This window comes from Ostrea edulis, chromosome 7 (genome assembly GCF_947568905.1).
Source record: "Ostrea edulis chromosome 7, xbOstEdul1.1, whole genome shotgun sequence".
Taxonomy (NCBI): Eukaryota; Metazoa; Mollusca; class Bivalvia; order Ostreida; family Ostreidae; genus Ostrea; species Ostrea edulis.
In genome coordinates, this window is record NC_079170.1 from 2,907,389 (window position 1) to 2,923,955 (window position 16,567).

General features: G+C 35.5%; 1 protein-coding gene across 1 annotated transcript; it reads right to left on the reverse strand.

The window, feature by feature from the left end:
• Positions 1–2,934: 2,934 nt before the first annotated feature.
• Positions 2,935–14,757, reverse strand: LOC130046613 (uncharacterized). The gene is made up of 3 exons (XM_056143042.1): positions 14,600–14,757; positions 11,099–11,274; positions 2,935–4,266 (listed from the first exon to the last, which is right to left on the reverse strand). Exons 1-3 carry the CDS (start codon positions 14,663–14,665, stop codon positions 3,987–3,989), a joined length of 522 nt encoding a protein of 173 aa, XP_055999017.1. The 5' UTR covers positions 14,666–14,757; the 3' UTR covers positions 2,935–3,986.
• Positions 14,758–16,567: the final 1,810 nt, after the last annotated feature.

Genomic DNA, 16,567 nt, shown 5'->3' on the forward strand with positions numbered 1-16,567 from the left:
TCACATGCCAGTAATTTCAATTTGATAAATAGCAGTTTAAAGAAATGTGTACCATAAACAATGGTTTATTTTTAACGTAAGGTTTTCATTGTAATTAGGAATAGGTGATTAAGGTCAGCTATATACATGTATATGTTTACATTGGAGATGAATTTCATTATGTCCTCAACTGTGAAGCAATGTGAGCAAAGAATCAAATTTTTATCACCTAAACAAATAAATATTAATACTATCTTTACTTTTAAAAGAAACCTTCAGAAAACCCCGTACTTTCATTAAGAAAATAATAAAATAAAATGTGCTCCCCTACCTAGAATGCCCATACTTCACATTAATAATAACACGTTTTTTTTTCCTTCTAACTTGATAAATACTTCATTACACACACGTATTATTTACTAAATGTATATATAACAGTTTTTTGTCTTTATATTTTTGTATACCATTGCATAATGGTTATGAGATCCAATAAATTGAATTGAGTACATGAAGTCTTGAAATATCACAAAGTATAGAGTTGACAACGATTGAAATAAAAATGCAGACGTTTTCTCGTATTTTCAATAACTCACAAACTTGCGCATCTTCTGAATGAAAGTTGTAAAACAAACGTACTAGGTTTTGATCAGTTATAACCTAATACGGGGATAAAATTCATCTCATCTCCGCTAGCAATGGGTTTTGGGTCAACTGTGCCTTTGTGGACGAATAATCTTGGCTAGCGAAGATGGGGGGGGGGGGGGTGCCTAGATAGTCCGTTTGTATTAACATGTATTATGAAGGAGAAATCGAAGAATTATCCAGTAAATCCAATGATGTTGCAGTATATATAGCATGAATTTATTTTATTTTTGAATGAGAGGGAGATAGACAGCTAAGCACGTAACATCGTTTTAAAGAAGGGGGGGGGGGGGACTCATTCATTAGTCCAAACCCGGACCAGTCGAAAAAATTAACATGCAAAAAAAAAAAAACAATATGGGAAATAAAAAAAAAATATCAGAATGAACGGGGATGGATAATTAATAAACAAAAAATTGTATTCAAGATTTATACTGAACGTATGAAACTTCCCGTATTTGCATACATTCATGATTGTTATAATCAATGATTACCAATGCTATCCTCTCTCTCTCTCTCTCTGTTGCTTTCATTATCTAATGCATCTAAAGATTAAATTAAAGATTTTAATAATCGATACCGTATATGAATAAGAGCAAATAATCGTTAAGTCATTTCTGTTTATATTGATATTAGTCTTTTTTTCATGAATTGGTTGCATTTCACACCGAGGATTTACATCCTTAAATATTGATTACAAGCACGTAGAATCGGAGAGGGTGTAATTTGAAAGCTTGAAAGTTAAGGATTAAGCCTTGTAGCTTGTAGCGAACTACCCACTGCACGATTTAAGAAATTGAAGTCGGAATGGGGAATTGAGACAGTTTCAGACTACTACACACACACACACACCCACACACACATGTTCCAATTTAAGGTTTTTGTAATCGGACAATTTAAGCACATTTTTGTTGTTATTTTATTGCTTGTCAAGAATTTTACACAACTTAACCGGCAACATTCCCCTTCTGATACATTAAAAATATATAAGTAATGTTAGCACGGGGCTCTATAAAGTTCAATCTGCAGTTTGGTCATACTTCGTCATTCAATAACTTATTCAAAATATAAAAAAAAAAAGGTTTGTCGGGTTAGCGGTACTATGATGTATGACTATAACAATGACCTGTGTATAACTTGTACATTCCATGCAAATTCGAAGGGGTTTTCGCCTCAGTAGAACAATGGGGGTCAGCTAATCCGTGTATTTGAAATCAACAGAAGTGCTTAGCTTCTTGCGGAAAGTGTGAAATATATTGGGTCGGCGCAAGATACCCATGATTTTATACTAGATCTGATATTGCGCCGACCCAATATATTTCACATTTTTCATAAGAAGTCAAAACTCAAACTAGCTAACCGTAATTTAGTTATACTGCGACAAAAACCCTAGGAATTTGCATGGTATATACTTATAATACAAAAATCATTGCATTATCCAGACACTCCCGATGAACATTTTTTTTTTATGAAAACCTCTATCAAAGTAGGGATTTTAAAAATAAATCATTCGATGTTTGTATTTTTGCTTCAATTAATTATGTGATAAATTAATTCCAATTTGTTAATCATCGACAATGCTCTAATTTCTATATTGGATCAAGTTATATTTGTCAAGATGCATAATAACACAATATGATGGAAGTAATTATGTTAAACAGCGCATTTGTCAGAGAGAGAGAGAGAGAGAGAGAGTAATTATTGAATATCCCTATTACATGTTGTACATGTCTGTTTTTCATTTACTGAATATACTAATTCGCATTCAAAACAGGAATTGCCTGCAAGTTCGCATTATTTAAACATAGAATGAAGAAAGAAGACTAAAAGAAAAAATTTCAAAACCAGATTTTCTTAAAAACATAATATATAGTGTTTGGTATCGTTCTAATTGGCTCAAAATGCTGAAAAACAATATAAGTATCAGGGGGGGGGGGGATATTGAAATTTTTTTCTTTTTTTTAAAATTCCACCCTTATCTTGATTATTTGGCCTGCGGCGCATTTTCACATCTCCTGCAAGGCGCCCGTGACCAGAACAAAGCTCTTAGCAGCTGCGTGTATTCGGAAATAACACACACCGTGGAACACGGAAGACACGGTGTATCTCCGTGGATTTTCCACCGTGGTCTTTCCACGGTGGGGTATATAAAACTCGTGTCGTGTGCTGTATATGTATATATATATATATATATAAATTAATTAGCCGATGTGAGGGTTCAATATTTTGTAATCAAAACGTCACCCAAGCTCCGAAAAATGATGTACCCAGGTGATATAACGACCCCCTCGGTAATTATAAACAAATCAAAAATCAAAGCCAGTAATTTAATTGGTACTAAATGAAGAATTCAGACATAACCCTCTAAAATTTCGCCGCATTTAGATGGGTCAGTACATCAGTCTTTTACTGCAAAAGGAAAGTTAAACCTCAAAAGTTATCGCATATTCCCAGACCTATGAAAAACGTGCAACATGCAGAAATCTGACAAAATCAAGTGACAAAGGACGTGTACACAAAACATGTGCTAGTCACGATATCATAATATGCAGTTTTAAAAATTGCACGATGATAAATTTTAATTGGCTGTTTCATAATGATTAGCTACAGGGTGTAAAATATTTTTTTAACAAGTTTACGCTTTTAGATAGGTAAACAACGCGGCGAAAAATTATTATTGCATTGACTAAAACAAAATGAGTCAAAAACCTTTAGTGATATCTATACTATGTCCCTTCACATAAAAAAATTATTAAAAAGTGGGTTAGGGTTAATTAATAAGCATGGTTTTAACTAAAATCTGCCCTGTCAAGAAAATTCACCAAAATACTAAATCTGGTATTTGAGAATGTGCCATTCATGAATATGACCATTGTTATTCTTTATCTACCATAGCAGATATTCAACGGAAAAACCCTATATCAAACTGACGACGTCACCAGCTTTGACGTTAATTTTGACGTAATATACGAGAATTTTCCCCTAGCAATGTTCTGAGTAGGAAAATATAAAAAAAACTGTATCACACATAGAAGTATTAATTTTTAATAAATGCGAAATTATGGGTTCTTGTACTGATTTGACTGAGTATTAAATGGTAATTGAAAAAGGTAGGTTCAGATACTGAATTTTATTCGAAGTTTTGGGTTATCACCAATGTAATTTATTCCACTTATAAAAGAACTTCTGGTGAAGGGCCCGAGTGCTAATACCCAGCTTGTGTTATATTGAAAGACATGTCATATATCCATGTATGACATTTCACAGAAAAATATCCATGAAATTATCCAACAAAAATATTTGCGTTTTTCTACGTTGTTTATTTTTATTCATAGACACCAATCGAGGCAGCGAAAGGAAGGCATTTAGCAAGTATATCTCCAGATGGTTGTCTGCACTATCTTGTTTCCTCGCAGAAACCCCTTGATGGACGTTTCTGTAACCGTGTGTTTGCCAGCACTGATGTAAAAGCCATAGGTAGAAACTATCCCCATGTGTCCACTAGCACCACGTCTTTGAAATGCTATGACGTCACCTTTTCGTTTCCTATTGTCCGACACTCTTCTGTAGCACCCAGTCCATCTGACATACCAAGACCTAGGGTTAGCCCACGCGTTGGCACCAATGGGATAGTGTCCCCAAGGTCTGAATAACAAAAATACAAAAACTAGTAACAATAAAGCTTTATATATATATATATATATATATATATATATATATATATATATATACATACATACATACATGCATGCATATATATATATATATATATATATATATATATATATATATATATATATATATATATAGCTGTCAGAAATAACTTATACCAGAGATGACATAAGTTTTTAAAACATATATCTAGTTCAATAAGAAATATACATTAACAACAGAAGTTTTTTTTTACATTATATATTTTATCCGGTAAATTCTTTTATCCATTATTCTGGTTATTAACTCTTCAGTAATATCTATCGCTGACAATTCTTCATAGGTGTGGTTATAGTTAGTAAGGAATGAAATAATAGGTATGAAATAATATTGATTGTTCGTTGTATTTTTCACTCATATAGAGACGTCACAAAGACCGGTGAAGAGCTTCAAATTTAAGTCTGTGTTTGGCGCTTACGGCCATTGAGCAGTGAGGGTTCTTTAGCGTGCCACACCTACTGTGACACAGGTTATCCGTTTTAAGGTCATCTCCGAGGACCCGTGACATTCACACCTGATGCCGAGGGTTTGGCGATGTAACTGTCATTACCTGTTTTAAGGGGAAATGAGCCATCGTTATAATGGCGGTAATTCCGGTGAAACTCCATTGTCTTCCGGTAAAAACTTATTTACTCTTGTAATAAATAGCTTAGGAACTTGCAAACAGAACTCGTCTTTTCATGAAGGTAAATTTAGTTGTTATCTTTTCAACTCTTAATGGAAGGGGACATATTTGACGGAGATATGAGTGCTAAAATATCTTGTTCATAAACAAAGCGATACCGTTAGAAGCGCAGGGAAATCGTGATTTACCATAGGCCTAGTGTTAGCTAAGTTTCTATATTTACATTTGCCAATGCACTTCCTTATATGACAGTACTAATGAAATTGATGGTCAATTTCGTGTGACATGAATTTGGTCATGTGATCAGTTTGTTCTTGCGTATGAATACAATCACCGCTTCAAAAGTCAGTTCCTGTATTTTCACCTGGCTTCTTGCTTATGCAATGCAGTGGGGTATTTAGACCCCCCCCCCCCTTCTCGCGACAAATTAAAATAATAGAAATAGTGTGAGTAAAATTCCAGAATAGTAAAATTCCAGATTGGCACCCAAAATGGCTAAGCACACCCTTTTGTAAACCCTGGATCCGCCACTGCAATGACATCATAACAGAAATAAACGCCGCAGGATATTCATACAGTTTATTTTGTAAAAAACAAGAATTTCATCAATTTATAAAAGAGAAACATTAAACATATATCGTTCTGTTGTTTCATTTTATACAGTTTTAAATACCGTCTGCAACTTCTGCATGGCGAATTTATAAAATCAAGTTCTATGATATTGGAAGTTAAAACATGTAGGCAGAGTTATAAGCCTACATGTATTTACTTCATGGTGATAAGTTAACCTGTTGTTTCCTGGCAACTTCCATCACGGCTCTGACTCGGCATGATTATAAGCAAGGCTGGTTTCGAGGCTCGAAAAATTTACATGTTCATGTCAGGGTACCGGTGCGAGTCTTCATCAAAATCCTACAACAGAAATCTCTCAAGTGAACAAAAACTCCGTCAGTTCATTTTTATTTTATTTTACACACACTGAAGGTGAATAAAAGACGCAACCTACCTGCACTTGGTCTAAATCTGTCCTACTGTCTTGAATCGTCTCCTGCATGGCTACAACCGCGAGTCCTAACGATGAACATACCGTTGTTTCTTTCCAAAAACCTGACTAAGAGCTTAACGTTAACTTGACCCATCATATCCACCATCAATTCTCTCAGATCCTTTGAGTTTCTGTCGAAATCTGTGATCAACAATTGCGTTTTCAACTTAGTAGTAAGCTACACCGACGCCGGTTTCTCCATCGCTGATCGCGACCAAATCACACCTCGGATGAGGTTTACTCCGCTCTTCTTGTCATTTCAGTTAACTTTACGCTCTAAATTACCTTTATTTTTACACTTGTTTCGTCTTTTTAACATTTTCAATTAAATATCTATATCTTATATTCTCTTTGATATTGTTTCTAATTTTTTATTCGATAAAACTCTTACGAACTATATTTTGTGTTCTACGATCGTTATTTTGGTCATCTGCTACATAATTATGGAAGCTCGGTAAGAACACAAATCAAAATAGAAAATATAAATATAAGAAATAAAATATCATTTTTGAATGTTATTGGGATATGACATGAAGTTGGTACGTGATCAAATCCACTATAACCCAGGATTTGATCACGTGACCAACTTCATGGCATATCCCAAAAACATTCAAAAATGATATCTTATTTCTTAATTATCATGTCAACGTCTGCCGTGACACAAGACTTCCGCTTCTAAGGTCACATCCTAAAGACCCGTGACTCCCGCTTCTAAATGCCGAGTATTTGGCGAAGGAGTAATAGATCGAACTAACCAAAAGTTTACATCTTACGTTTGATGAGGTAATGGCATCTGCAGGGCTCGAACACACGACCCATAAGTTTCGAAGCGAGCGTTCTACCACCAAGCTACCGCGACTGTTTAAGAAACGAAGGTATAAAGTGCACATGATTTTATAATGCCGTGTATTTCAAGGAAACCCTTTTAAAAACATTTTTGTTACGCAATCCTTTGTCCTTTTAGGCTTTTATATAGATAAAAGTCCACTTGTAGTGAAAGGATTACCTGTAGGCGTCCAATAAGTCTTAAAAATAATGGATAGTAATTGTCAACTTATTGGACAGTGCCAGGTAAACCCAATAATTTATTAGATAGGCTAAAAATAAGAGCAAGACAATACATTTGTCAAAGAGATACAAATTTAATTTTAATCAACACAGATATCGGAAAAATCACTGAAACACTTAGTAGAATTCTCTGCTCCAACTTTAGGATTAACATTTTTTAAAATTCCATTGGTCATTATTATATCGCATCAAAACTTAAATTTGAAAGACGTGTCTCCATGCTGTAATTGAATTTCGCTGGATCCAGAGGTACATTTCGAAACTTCTTCACAATGCTTTTTTTTTATTTTGAAATATCCAAATTGTATAAACGAGTTATTCTTCCTGGCGTCTTATACAGAAGTGAACTATGATGTGATCTCAGACAAAAAGATATTCGCTCCCTCAACATCTTTCAGCACGTTATTTGTAAACATGCTATGAATTTCCCCAAATAAACACGATCGGACATGTGTGAGACACTGTTCGGACTAATGCCAATAGTGTCTGAAATAGACAAACGAAAATTACAGTTCTTTGGTCGCCTATGTCGGATGGAAACAAACAATCTCACTAAACAGATCTTTCTTAACCGTCTTTTTTCATACATTGACTTTCCAAAACACAAACATTATGGGTTCATACCGGATGTGATCGATCTCCTCAACAAGTATTGCCTTCAAATACATCTCCACTCATATCTCCAAAGTGGAATGTTTCTCACCAAAGTAGAATGGAAAAGAACTGTAAACTCTGTTGTATCCAACCATTTCTCAGAAGCTAGATCAGCACGTATACGCAGATACCCTGAATTCACACTCTTCAGATGTATAACCCAAAGTAGAAATCCCAGCCTGCTCTGGAAAATTCCTACTGACATGCACAAGTTCAACTTTGTGAATTTATAGTGAAACTCTGGAGTCTTGTCGATACTCCACCAGAAATGCAATCTGATTAAAACCCGATCCTGAGATCCGCTCACTTAGATCGCTACACTAGGATCTGACATAACCCGATAGGGGGTCATGTCCGCATGACATTTCGCTTGGAATATTCATGAGAACTATCAGTCAGTCAGATTGCGCCATACAGACAATGATGGCTATTTAGGCGGTTGCTGGTAATTCGTAAACAAATTGCTGTAATCTCTCTCCCACGAAGTTTATTCCACACTGTAAAATTGTATATTCTCGCATAACGAATTTTAAACTTTCGCAATAATGCCTAATCTATTCCGTTCATTCAAACAACAAAACGTACGATATGAAATATACCCAAATTAAATTAATTGTGAATTCCGATTTATGTATGAATAGGGACGGGCAAACTCCCCGTCGAGGCCTCATTACGTCACCTACGAATAGACCTCTCCTATGTGACGCACCACAATATACAGATCTGTATATTGTGAGTCCGCGATTATCACGCAGGCAAATAACACTAAAGAAGTAGTTCGCAGTTAAAAGTTTGAAGATATTAATATTAAGAGCATTGATATAAAAGTATGGATTTTATTTTAAACATAAAATGATCAAAAGATCATTAAAAAGTAGGGAAACTCTGTTCAAATTATTGTGTAAAGTAATGAACTGGATGTTTACGTTCTTGTTTTGAAAGTTGTTTACGTTTGACGTTATGTTTTTTCGTCATTCTACAGTGACGTCACAGTATACGCGGCCTAAGGAATCGCTATCCCATAATGCCTAAGTGGAAGAGTTTGGTTTGTGAGCAAACGAACTCTGGTGGAAGTTTGTAGGGACGGGTACGATTTGAATAGTTTTCAAGATGGTGTACTTAAATAACGCGAGGAATATAACGCCAGTCGACGTAAACGGTGCATTGTGACGTCGCATCTAGATGCGATATGTTTTTTTTCCAAACCAAACAATCCCAGCCATTTTCCTTGAATTGTGAACTCCATCGGGATTTTTTAGCGTTTGAATGAAAGAAAACCCACAGAGAATATAGAAGTTGTTTAAATCGCATGTTTTGGCAGGTGTGCAGTCGTCTGTCAAACGCGCAGCCATTTTTATTGCATCTCTAACGTAAATAATGACGCAAAGGTTCATGGGAGAAAAATTACTCGTTGATATAAATCGACAGGGTCAATTTGATTGGCTTAACGAAAGGTCATGCGGACATGACCCTATGTGGGGTTACGTCAGATCCTAGTGTAGCGATCTAAGTGAGCGGATCTCAGGATCTGGTTTTAATCAGATTGCCAGGAATGTGTACAATTTGTCATCGTGTTTTTACAAATGTATTTGAACATGCTTCAACAGCATGCAAAGGAACCTTTGTATTTAGAGAAGCTTGGTGGCAAACAATAGTAGAAAATTTTGATATTACATGTAACTTATCCGCTGAGTTGTGTGTACTTGGCAATCGTGACCTATATACGTTTCTTTTAGGTGGGAGGTCTCTGCCAGGCCTTACATTTTCTGAACAATCCTCCAGTTTACATCTCCTTAACTTTCGTTTATTAAGGGATGCAGCAGCCTGGTACTACAGAATGTCTCGTTTAGCTACATAAATTCAACCATAGGCGAACAATTGCAAACCAATGTAACTGCCCAGTCTAGATATCTCAATGTCGTATTTCACACTGTGCCCAACAAGTTAACTGGTTATGCATATGAACATATACGTGTATATGTAAATATAGATGTGTGCACATGTGTGTATATTTTCATATATACGTATATTAATGTACAATGTGAGAATTTTTTTTCCTTCTCTACATCGAGTTCCTGTGGTATAACTTACCTATAACATGTATTCACAATATATACTCTCCAAATTTTTCTGTCTTATATACTATCTATGTGATGTTTATTTTTCTAATATATATTTGTTGTATGTAAATCTCCTTTAGGATGAAATAAAGAATGAATGAAAAAAGGAAAGAGAGAACGTCATGACAGATTAGGGGGCTAAATGTAAATACAGCCTGTTTTATTGTTCCTGACCATTTTTACTTAAGTGTAATGGAATGGACATCTAAATCGGGTAAATAGTAATAATGTTAAATAGAATACTGCAGTCACTAAAAGTTCCCATCAAATAGTCTTTGTTTTATTTTGTTTTAGATATTGTTGCCTGCATATATTTTTCTATTTCCTCAGGTTCTCTTCTAAATATTTATCCTATTGTTGTAGCCTGTTATGTTGACAATATTACAATGTATACTCCATAACAGCAAATACATTTTATTTTTACTGCATTGCTCATATGCAAATGTATGCATAGATTAATTCAGGTGTGCACTAAAATTCTATACAAAAAAGTTTATTCTTACAATAACATTGTAAATTTTTCTTCCTGTGTCGTTTCTCACACATCTGAGAAAGAAGATTTTATGGCTTTTGGACGAAAATATATGCAAATTGTATAATTTTCTTACAAAAAGTACCTGGTTGTTCGAGGAAAGACAACTCTTCCACCCGGAAGTTCAAAACCAACATTTCTTATAAAGTTTTTTTTTTATATATGACTGTATAGAAACTTTTTTCAATGTCACCTTTTCATATCGTTAGTATACATGTTCATTTTCTGATTACAGAAGTTGGTACAGATTTAGCCACCAGTTTTCAAGAAATTGAATTTTGATGTTAAAAAAAGACTTTTTTCCTGATATAATAAAAAATATGATGATTAAAAATACTGTATTGTTGTATTCTAATTCAAACACCGTAAACAGGAAGATCTCAAAAGACAGAATGAAGAGTTCTGGAGTATGCACTTGAAAATTGATGAAATTCAATTTTCTTTAAAAAATGAATTTAAAAAATTGTGAAAAATAAACGACAAACGCTTGTGATCTGGGGTTATTACATGTTTCTATAAATGTATGAGGAATCGGTACACCAGGCGTGTCATTCAACCTTAACGACTTAGGTCTGTCGCGGCCGAGATTCAAACCCCGACCTTCCGCATGCGGTATGAAATAATAAATATGCATATAACCGGTATATTATTAGCCACGACGTAGCACAAAACAACTTTATTTCGAATGTAAAGATATTTGTGTGATAGAATTAAATGTCTACCTTCTAGATGGTACCTCTGCTTTGGCTTTCAGAAGGACGTCATAAACGAAAAGATTGCACTTCCACCTGTTCACGTAACCGCTTTTGCCTCTCCAGTCATTTTGGACACTCCACTTTGTAGAACCAATTTTGTTTTTTGCAGTTTCCCATATCTTATAGTTTCTGTCTGCCGACGACTATATGAATTATATAAAAGAGTGTCAGTTAGAAATGAAAGTAGAATGTATATATATATGTATATATGTGTATATATATGCATGACTTGTGATGTCTGTATACAAGTATGCGTCCTGTTTTATTTCAAATTTCTGTTTTTATGTCTATGCATGCAATTATATATCATTAGTGCTTTGTGGGTTGTTTTTTTTTTAATGCTATATAGTCGGTTAAAGAGCTCTTAGCTCATGTTTATTGTTTACCTGTATATAGTTTTCCGACTTTAAATAAAAATTACTTACTTACTTACTTATATAAAATAAGTCAATGAATGCATAAATATATGAACTGCAATCGCTTCACGTCGACATAATCTACAGTAGCAGGATCTAGTGTATATGGTGCTGTAGACCGTAGCTGCAATAACGTAGCCCTATCCGGTTTTTTTTTTTATTCTGACGTTTTTAGGATAGGGCTACAATTCCATAGGATCTCCGTAATGGTGGAAAATAAATTGATGAATAACCAATAATAAGCTCCGTGTATTAGCCTTAAATGCTGTTTACACCTAAAGGAGTACCAACTTTGTGCTTGGGCATGTCTAATAAAGGTGTGTTTCATGAAACATCATGTACAGCTTGCAAAATTCTTCATCTGCTCCGCCATGCTTGTTATTGCGAGATATCGTATGTGGATCTACTGAAAAACCTAAACATTGACAATCTGCGCGAAAATGTAGTTATTCGATCCACTCCGACAAAGAAAGGAAAATCATGTGGTTGCAGAAAGAATTTACACTCCACTGTTCGATATTACATATGAATCTTTTTAATACCGACGAAATAGCTTTCTCCTCCGTACTTCTCCATTTATGTAAATACTACTTTATATGGCATATGCTACGTGCAATTAACTTGACAATCGGAAGTTGAAACTTCAGTACAGCAAACATGGTGCACAAATATGAATCGAAAAATTGGAATATATCGAAATTGTTGAAAACGGTAGAATAGAGCCTCACAAATCGTAAGTTGCAGGTTGTAAATTTATATATTGACTAAGAAACACAGAATATCATTTTATTTACGTAAAGAAAGTCAGCAAATGTTTAGAATGATCGAAAATGTTGCGGGAGTGAAACACTCGGAGAAGGCTACATTATTGCAGCTACTGTATACCGCATTTCATAAGCTCATGCATTTTCAAAAAAAAAATTCGCCATATGATCAATAGCTGTGACCTTTTGTTGTTATGAACGTTACACAGATACAGGCATTTTAACGGTACACAGTGCAGTAAGTGGTAAAGGTATGCTGATGTATGGTCAATCTATCGTACCAACCAACATCACAACACCGACAATAGAAGAATACACATTTCATCTGATCTAATGATAGAAACGCGAGGTTGGTGATATTGTATCATGTCTACATGATGAATTATGATTAATCACGTGGTATCATTCTAAGTAGAATATTTTGTAGATAACAATGAGAAGTAAACACAAGAATTATTAGTCAAAGAAACTTGATATTAAACTTTGCGAAAATATCAACCTCTACGAAGGTCATTAACCGTACGATATCGTTAGACTGTTATCATCATGGTCAATCAATGATCGGTTGAATGAATCCAATTAGCAGTCACATGTTGCGGTCACACGGGTTCCATCGCCTGTTGACAGATAGTTTAAGTGGAATAGCACGTGATCTGAGATTTAGGGATCCCGGGTTCGAATCTGTCTGACCTGATGTTTTTTCTCCTCCATGTTACAAATATATAATATACCGGTCTAGTGGTTAGAAATAGAAAGTGACTGTTCTTTTCCCAATCGCCAGGCTTTTGACGTGAAAGCCACGTGTCGCTTGGATTTGACCTTAAACAAGAGGCCCATGGACCACATCGCTCACCTGAGTCACCTTGGCCCATATTTGAACATTTTCCCTATGATATATTCGCATGTAAAACTTTGATCCCTATTTTGGCCCCAACCTACCATGCATCAGGGGCCATAAGTTTCACAAACTTGAATCTGCATTATGTCAGGAAGCTTTCATATAAATGCAAACTTTTCTGCTCCAGTAGTTCTTCATCAGAAGACTTTTAAAGATTTTCTTGAAATATTTGTATGTAAGACTGTGATCCCCTATTGCGGCACCATTGTACCTCCGAGGGTTATGAATTTTACATATTTAAATCTGCACTATGTCAGAAAGCTTTCATGTATATTTGTACTTTCCTAGCCCATTGGTTCTTGAGAAGAAGATTTTTTCCTATATATTTGTATGTAAAACTTTGATCCCCCTTGTGACCCAATTCTACTCCCGGAGTCATGATTTTAACAAACTTGAAACTGTACTATGTCAGAAAGCTTTCATGTAAATTTGTACTATCCTGGCCCAGTAGTTTTTGAGAAGATTTTCAAAGAGTTTACATGTACCTATGTATTCGCATGCAAAACTTTGACCCCCTATTGTGGCCCCATCCTACCCCGGGAGTCATGATTTTAACAAACGTGAATTTGTACTATGTCAGGAAGTTGTCACGTAAAGGTCAGCTCTTCTGGCCCAGTGGTTCTTGAGAAGATTTTTAAATGACCCTACCCTATTTTTGCGATTATCGTCCTTTGAAGGGAAACTGGCTCTTTATTTGAACAAACTTGAAAGCCTTTCACCCAAGGAGGTTTTTGGCCAAGTTTGGTTGAAATTGGCCCAGTGGTTCTGGAGAAGAAGTCGATAATGTGAAAAGTTTACAGACGGACGGACAACAGGCGACCAGAAAAGCTCACTTGAGATTTCAGCTCAGGTGAGTTAAAAACGGAGAATCGATGTCGTCTTAGGCGTTGGCACGATAAAGAACTGCTACGGCCTTGAGCACCATGCATAGTTCAAAAGTTGCGGCTCTACATGATTGAAAAGTTCTCAATTGGGACATTAAAACATCATACACGTACAAACAAAAATTGCACATGTATTTACAGAAACTTAGATTACGACATGTGACTTAATTCCGCTAAACTAGTGACATACTGCTCAATGCTCACCTTCAGTGTACACCGGTAAATGTTTGGTATTTCTTTACCGTAGTCAATATACAATGTATCTTGATATTGAATGTTTCGTAAAAAAGTTTATCTAATTCCAAATATGTAGAATCCGTTACCCACTTTGTAAATACTATAAGGCACCCTCTGATGTACACTTGATTCTCACCAAGAAGGGGATGACATACCTCCTATTTTTATCCATTGCATCTGTACATCGCATCTTGAAGCCTGAATAATGTGTGACTACACAATAGATACACTAGTATCAGCACGTTAGTAGTTGTAATGATTATACTTACTGAACTATTACTTAGACACACTAAAAGTCCACAGACAAGCAAAGGAAGAAAATGTCGGCGAAACATGAGGAGAGTTAATCGGATGTTTTGTTAATTACTACAGAGTGTAGATAAATGATATTCGTAAGAGTTGTAAAGTGTACCCGGTTCGGTGCGGTTTTTTCATTAGGTGTCGATAGATTTCTCCGGTTACACACCTGTGGCAGGGTTGATGAGGATATCGCGTGTTAGGAGGGAATGAGGACTGTAACTGAGATAATCAGCTTGGACTATACCCAGCAGTGTTATGATGGAAACTAGTGCTCCCAATTTTTTATCTAGCAGTTGTTTTTAAAAACAGAATGTCTCACAATTATAATTATCAATCTTATCGTTTAAAAACGAGTAGAGTGCTAGCGCCATATCTTTTATCTATACATGCAAGTAGAGGTTATATCAAATGTTTATTTAAATATAAAATTCCCACCATAGTATTTTAGATTACTTACTATTTATAGATTTTTAAAAAAAACTTTATTTTCTGCAAGAAATGTTTAAAAATTTTATGGGTTGGTTCACATTGCATACGTGATAAAGAATGATAATATCAGCATAGTATCAGGAGTCGGGATAGTACCTATGATTAAAATCTAATACAAAATATTCAATTCTAAATTAAAATAACTTATTCGACGCATACATGCTTATGAATGTGTTGATACATAAAAATTGTAATATAGTTTACATCATGGGCACGACTTGTGCTCCTTTGTTAGCTGACCTGGCTTTCGTTCATATGTCGGTTTGGTGTGTCCCTGTGGGCTCGAGATGGAGGACACCACGGAGTCGTCCACTTCTGCTTCGTGCTTAGATATTTTATTGAGGGTGGACGTTGACGGCAGGCTGACGGCTCAACTGTATGGCAAACGGGGTGGTTTCGGCTTCTCCATCATCAACTTCCCACATTTATGTAGCAATATTCCATTATCGCCTGCATATGGTGTTTATATATATCAACTGATTCGATATGCAAGAGCTTGTTCTGGGTATGGTCAGTTTTTGAGTCGAGGTAAGCTACTGACAAACAAGTTGATGGTGCAGGGATTTCAACAGTCTCGATTGGAGTCAGCATTTCGCAAATTCTATGGTCGTTATAACGATCTAGTTCGTCAATACAACCTCGCATTGGGTCAAATGCTGTCTGACGTGTTTCATACCGATTGTTAAGCCGTTCTTGGCACACTGATTTTGACTGCGGATAACTCCGTTTACCTGATCAGGATATGGGGCTCACGGCGGGTGTGACCGGTCAACAGGGGATGCTTACTCCTCCTAGGCACCTGATCCCACCTCTGGTGTGTCCAGGGGTCCGTGTTTGCCCAACTATCTATTTTGTATTGCTTGTAGGAGTTATGAGATTGATCACTGTTCGTTATTTTCACCTTGCATCACATCATTTATAGTTTAAAATTGTATAAGTTATGGAAATTCTTCATCGTGTAGCGACAAGATGACGAAAGAGGAGCGGATAGGGGATCTGATTTTAATCAGATTGAATTTTTGCATTATTGTTTTCTTATAAATACAGGTATATATTATTGTTGTGTTGTTGTAAATACACGTAATATTGGTTTCATTTGATCATAAATGGTATTACCATACATTTTGAATATATTATTTTTATTATTAAACTATTTTCCATTTGAAAGCACTTATGAGGTTGAATTTGAAACTGTTCACGTGCCCTTGGTGATATACAAGGAAGTGCATTGCGTGTTTCATCGTTTACATCCATTGAGTTATCCTTCCTTGATCAGAATCTAAGTTAAACCTGCATGAAAGACAGACACTGTGTATGTATGATTCTCTGTGGCCGGAAGTCATTTTGTCTTGTTCTTAACGTTTAGAACGTTTAGTGATGTTTCATAATTACGTTTGGCTTGGGAATGATGTATCGATATAATACACTTGGGTTGACATTTAATGGAG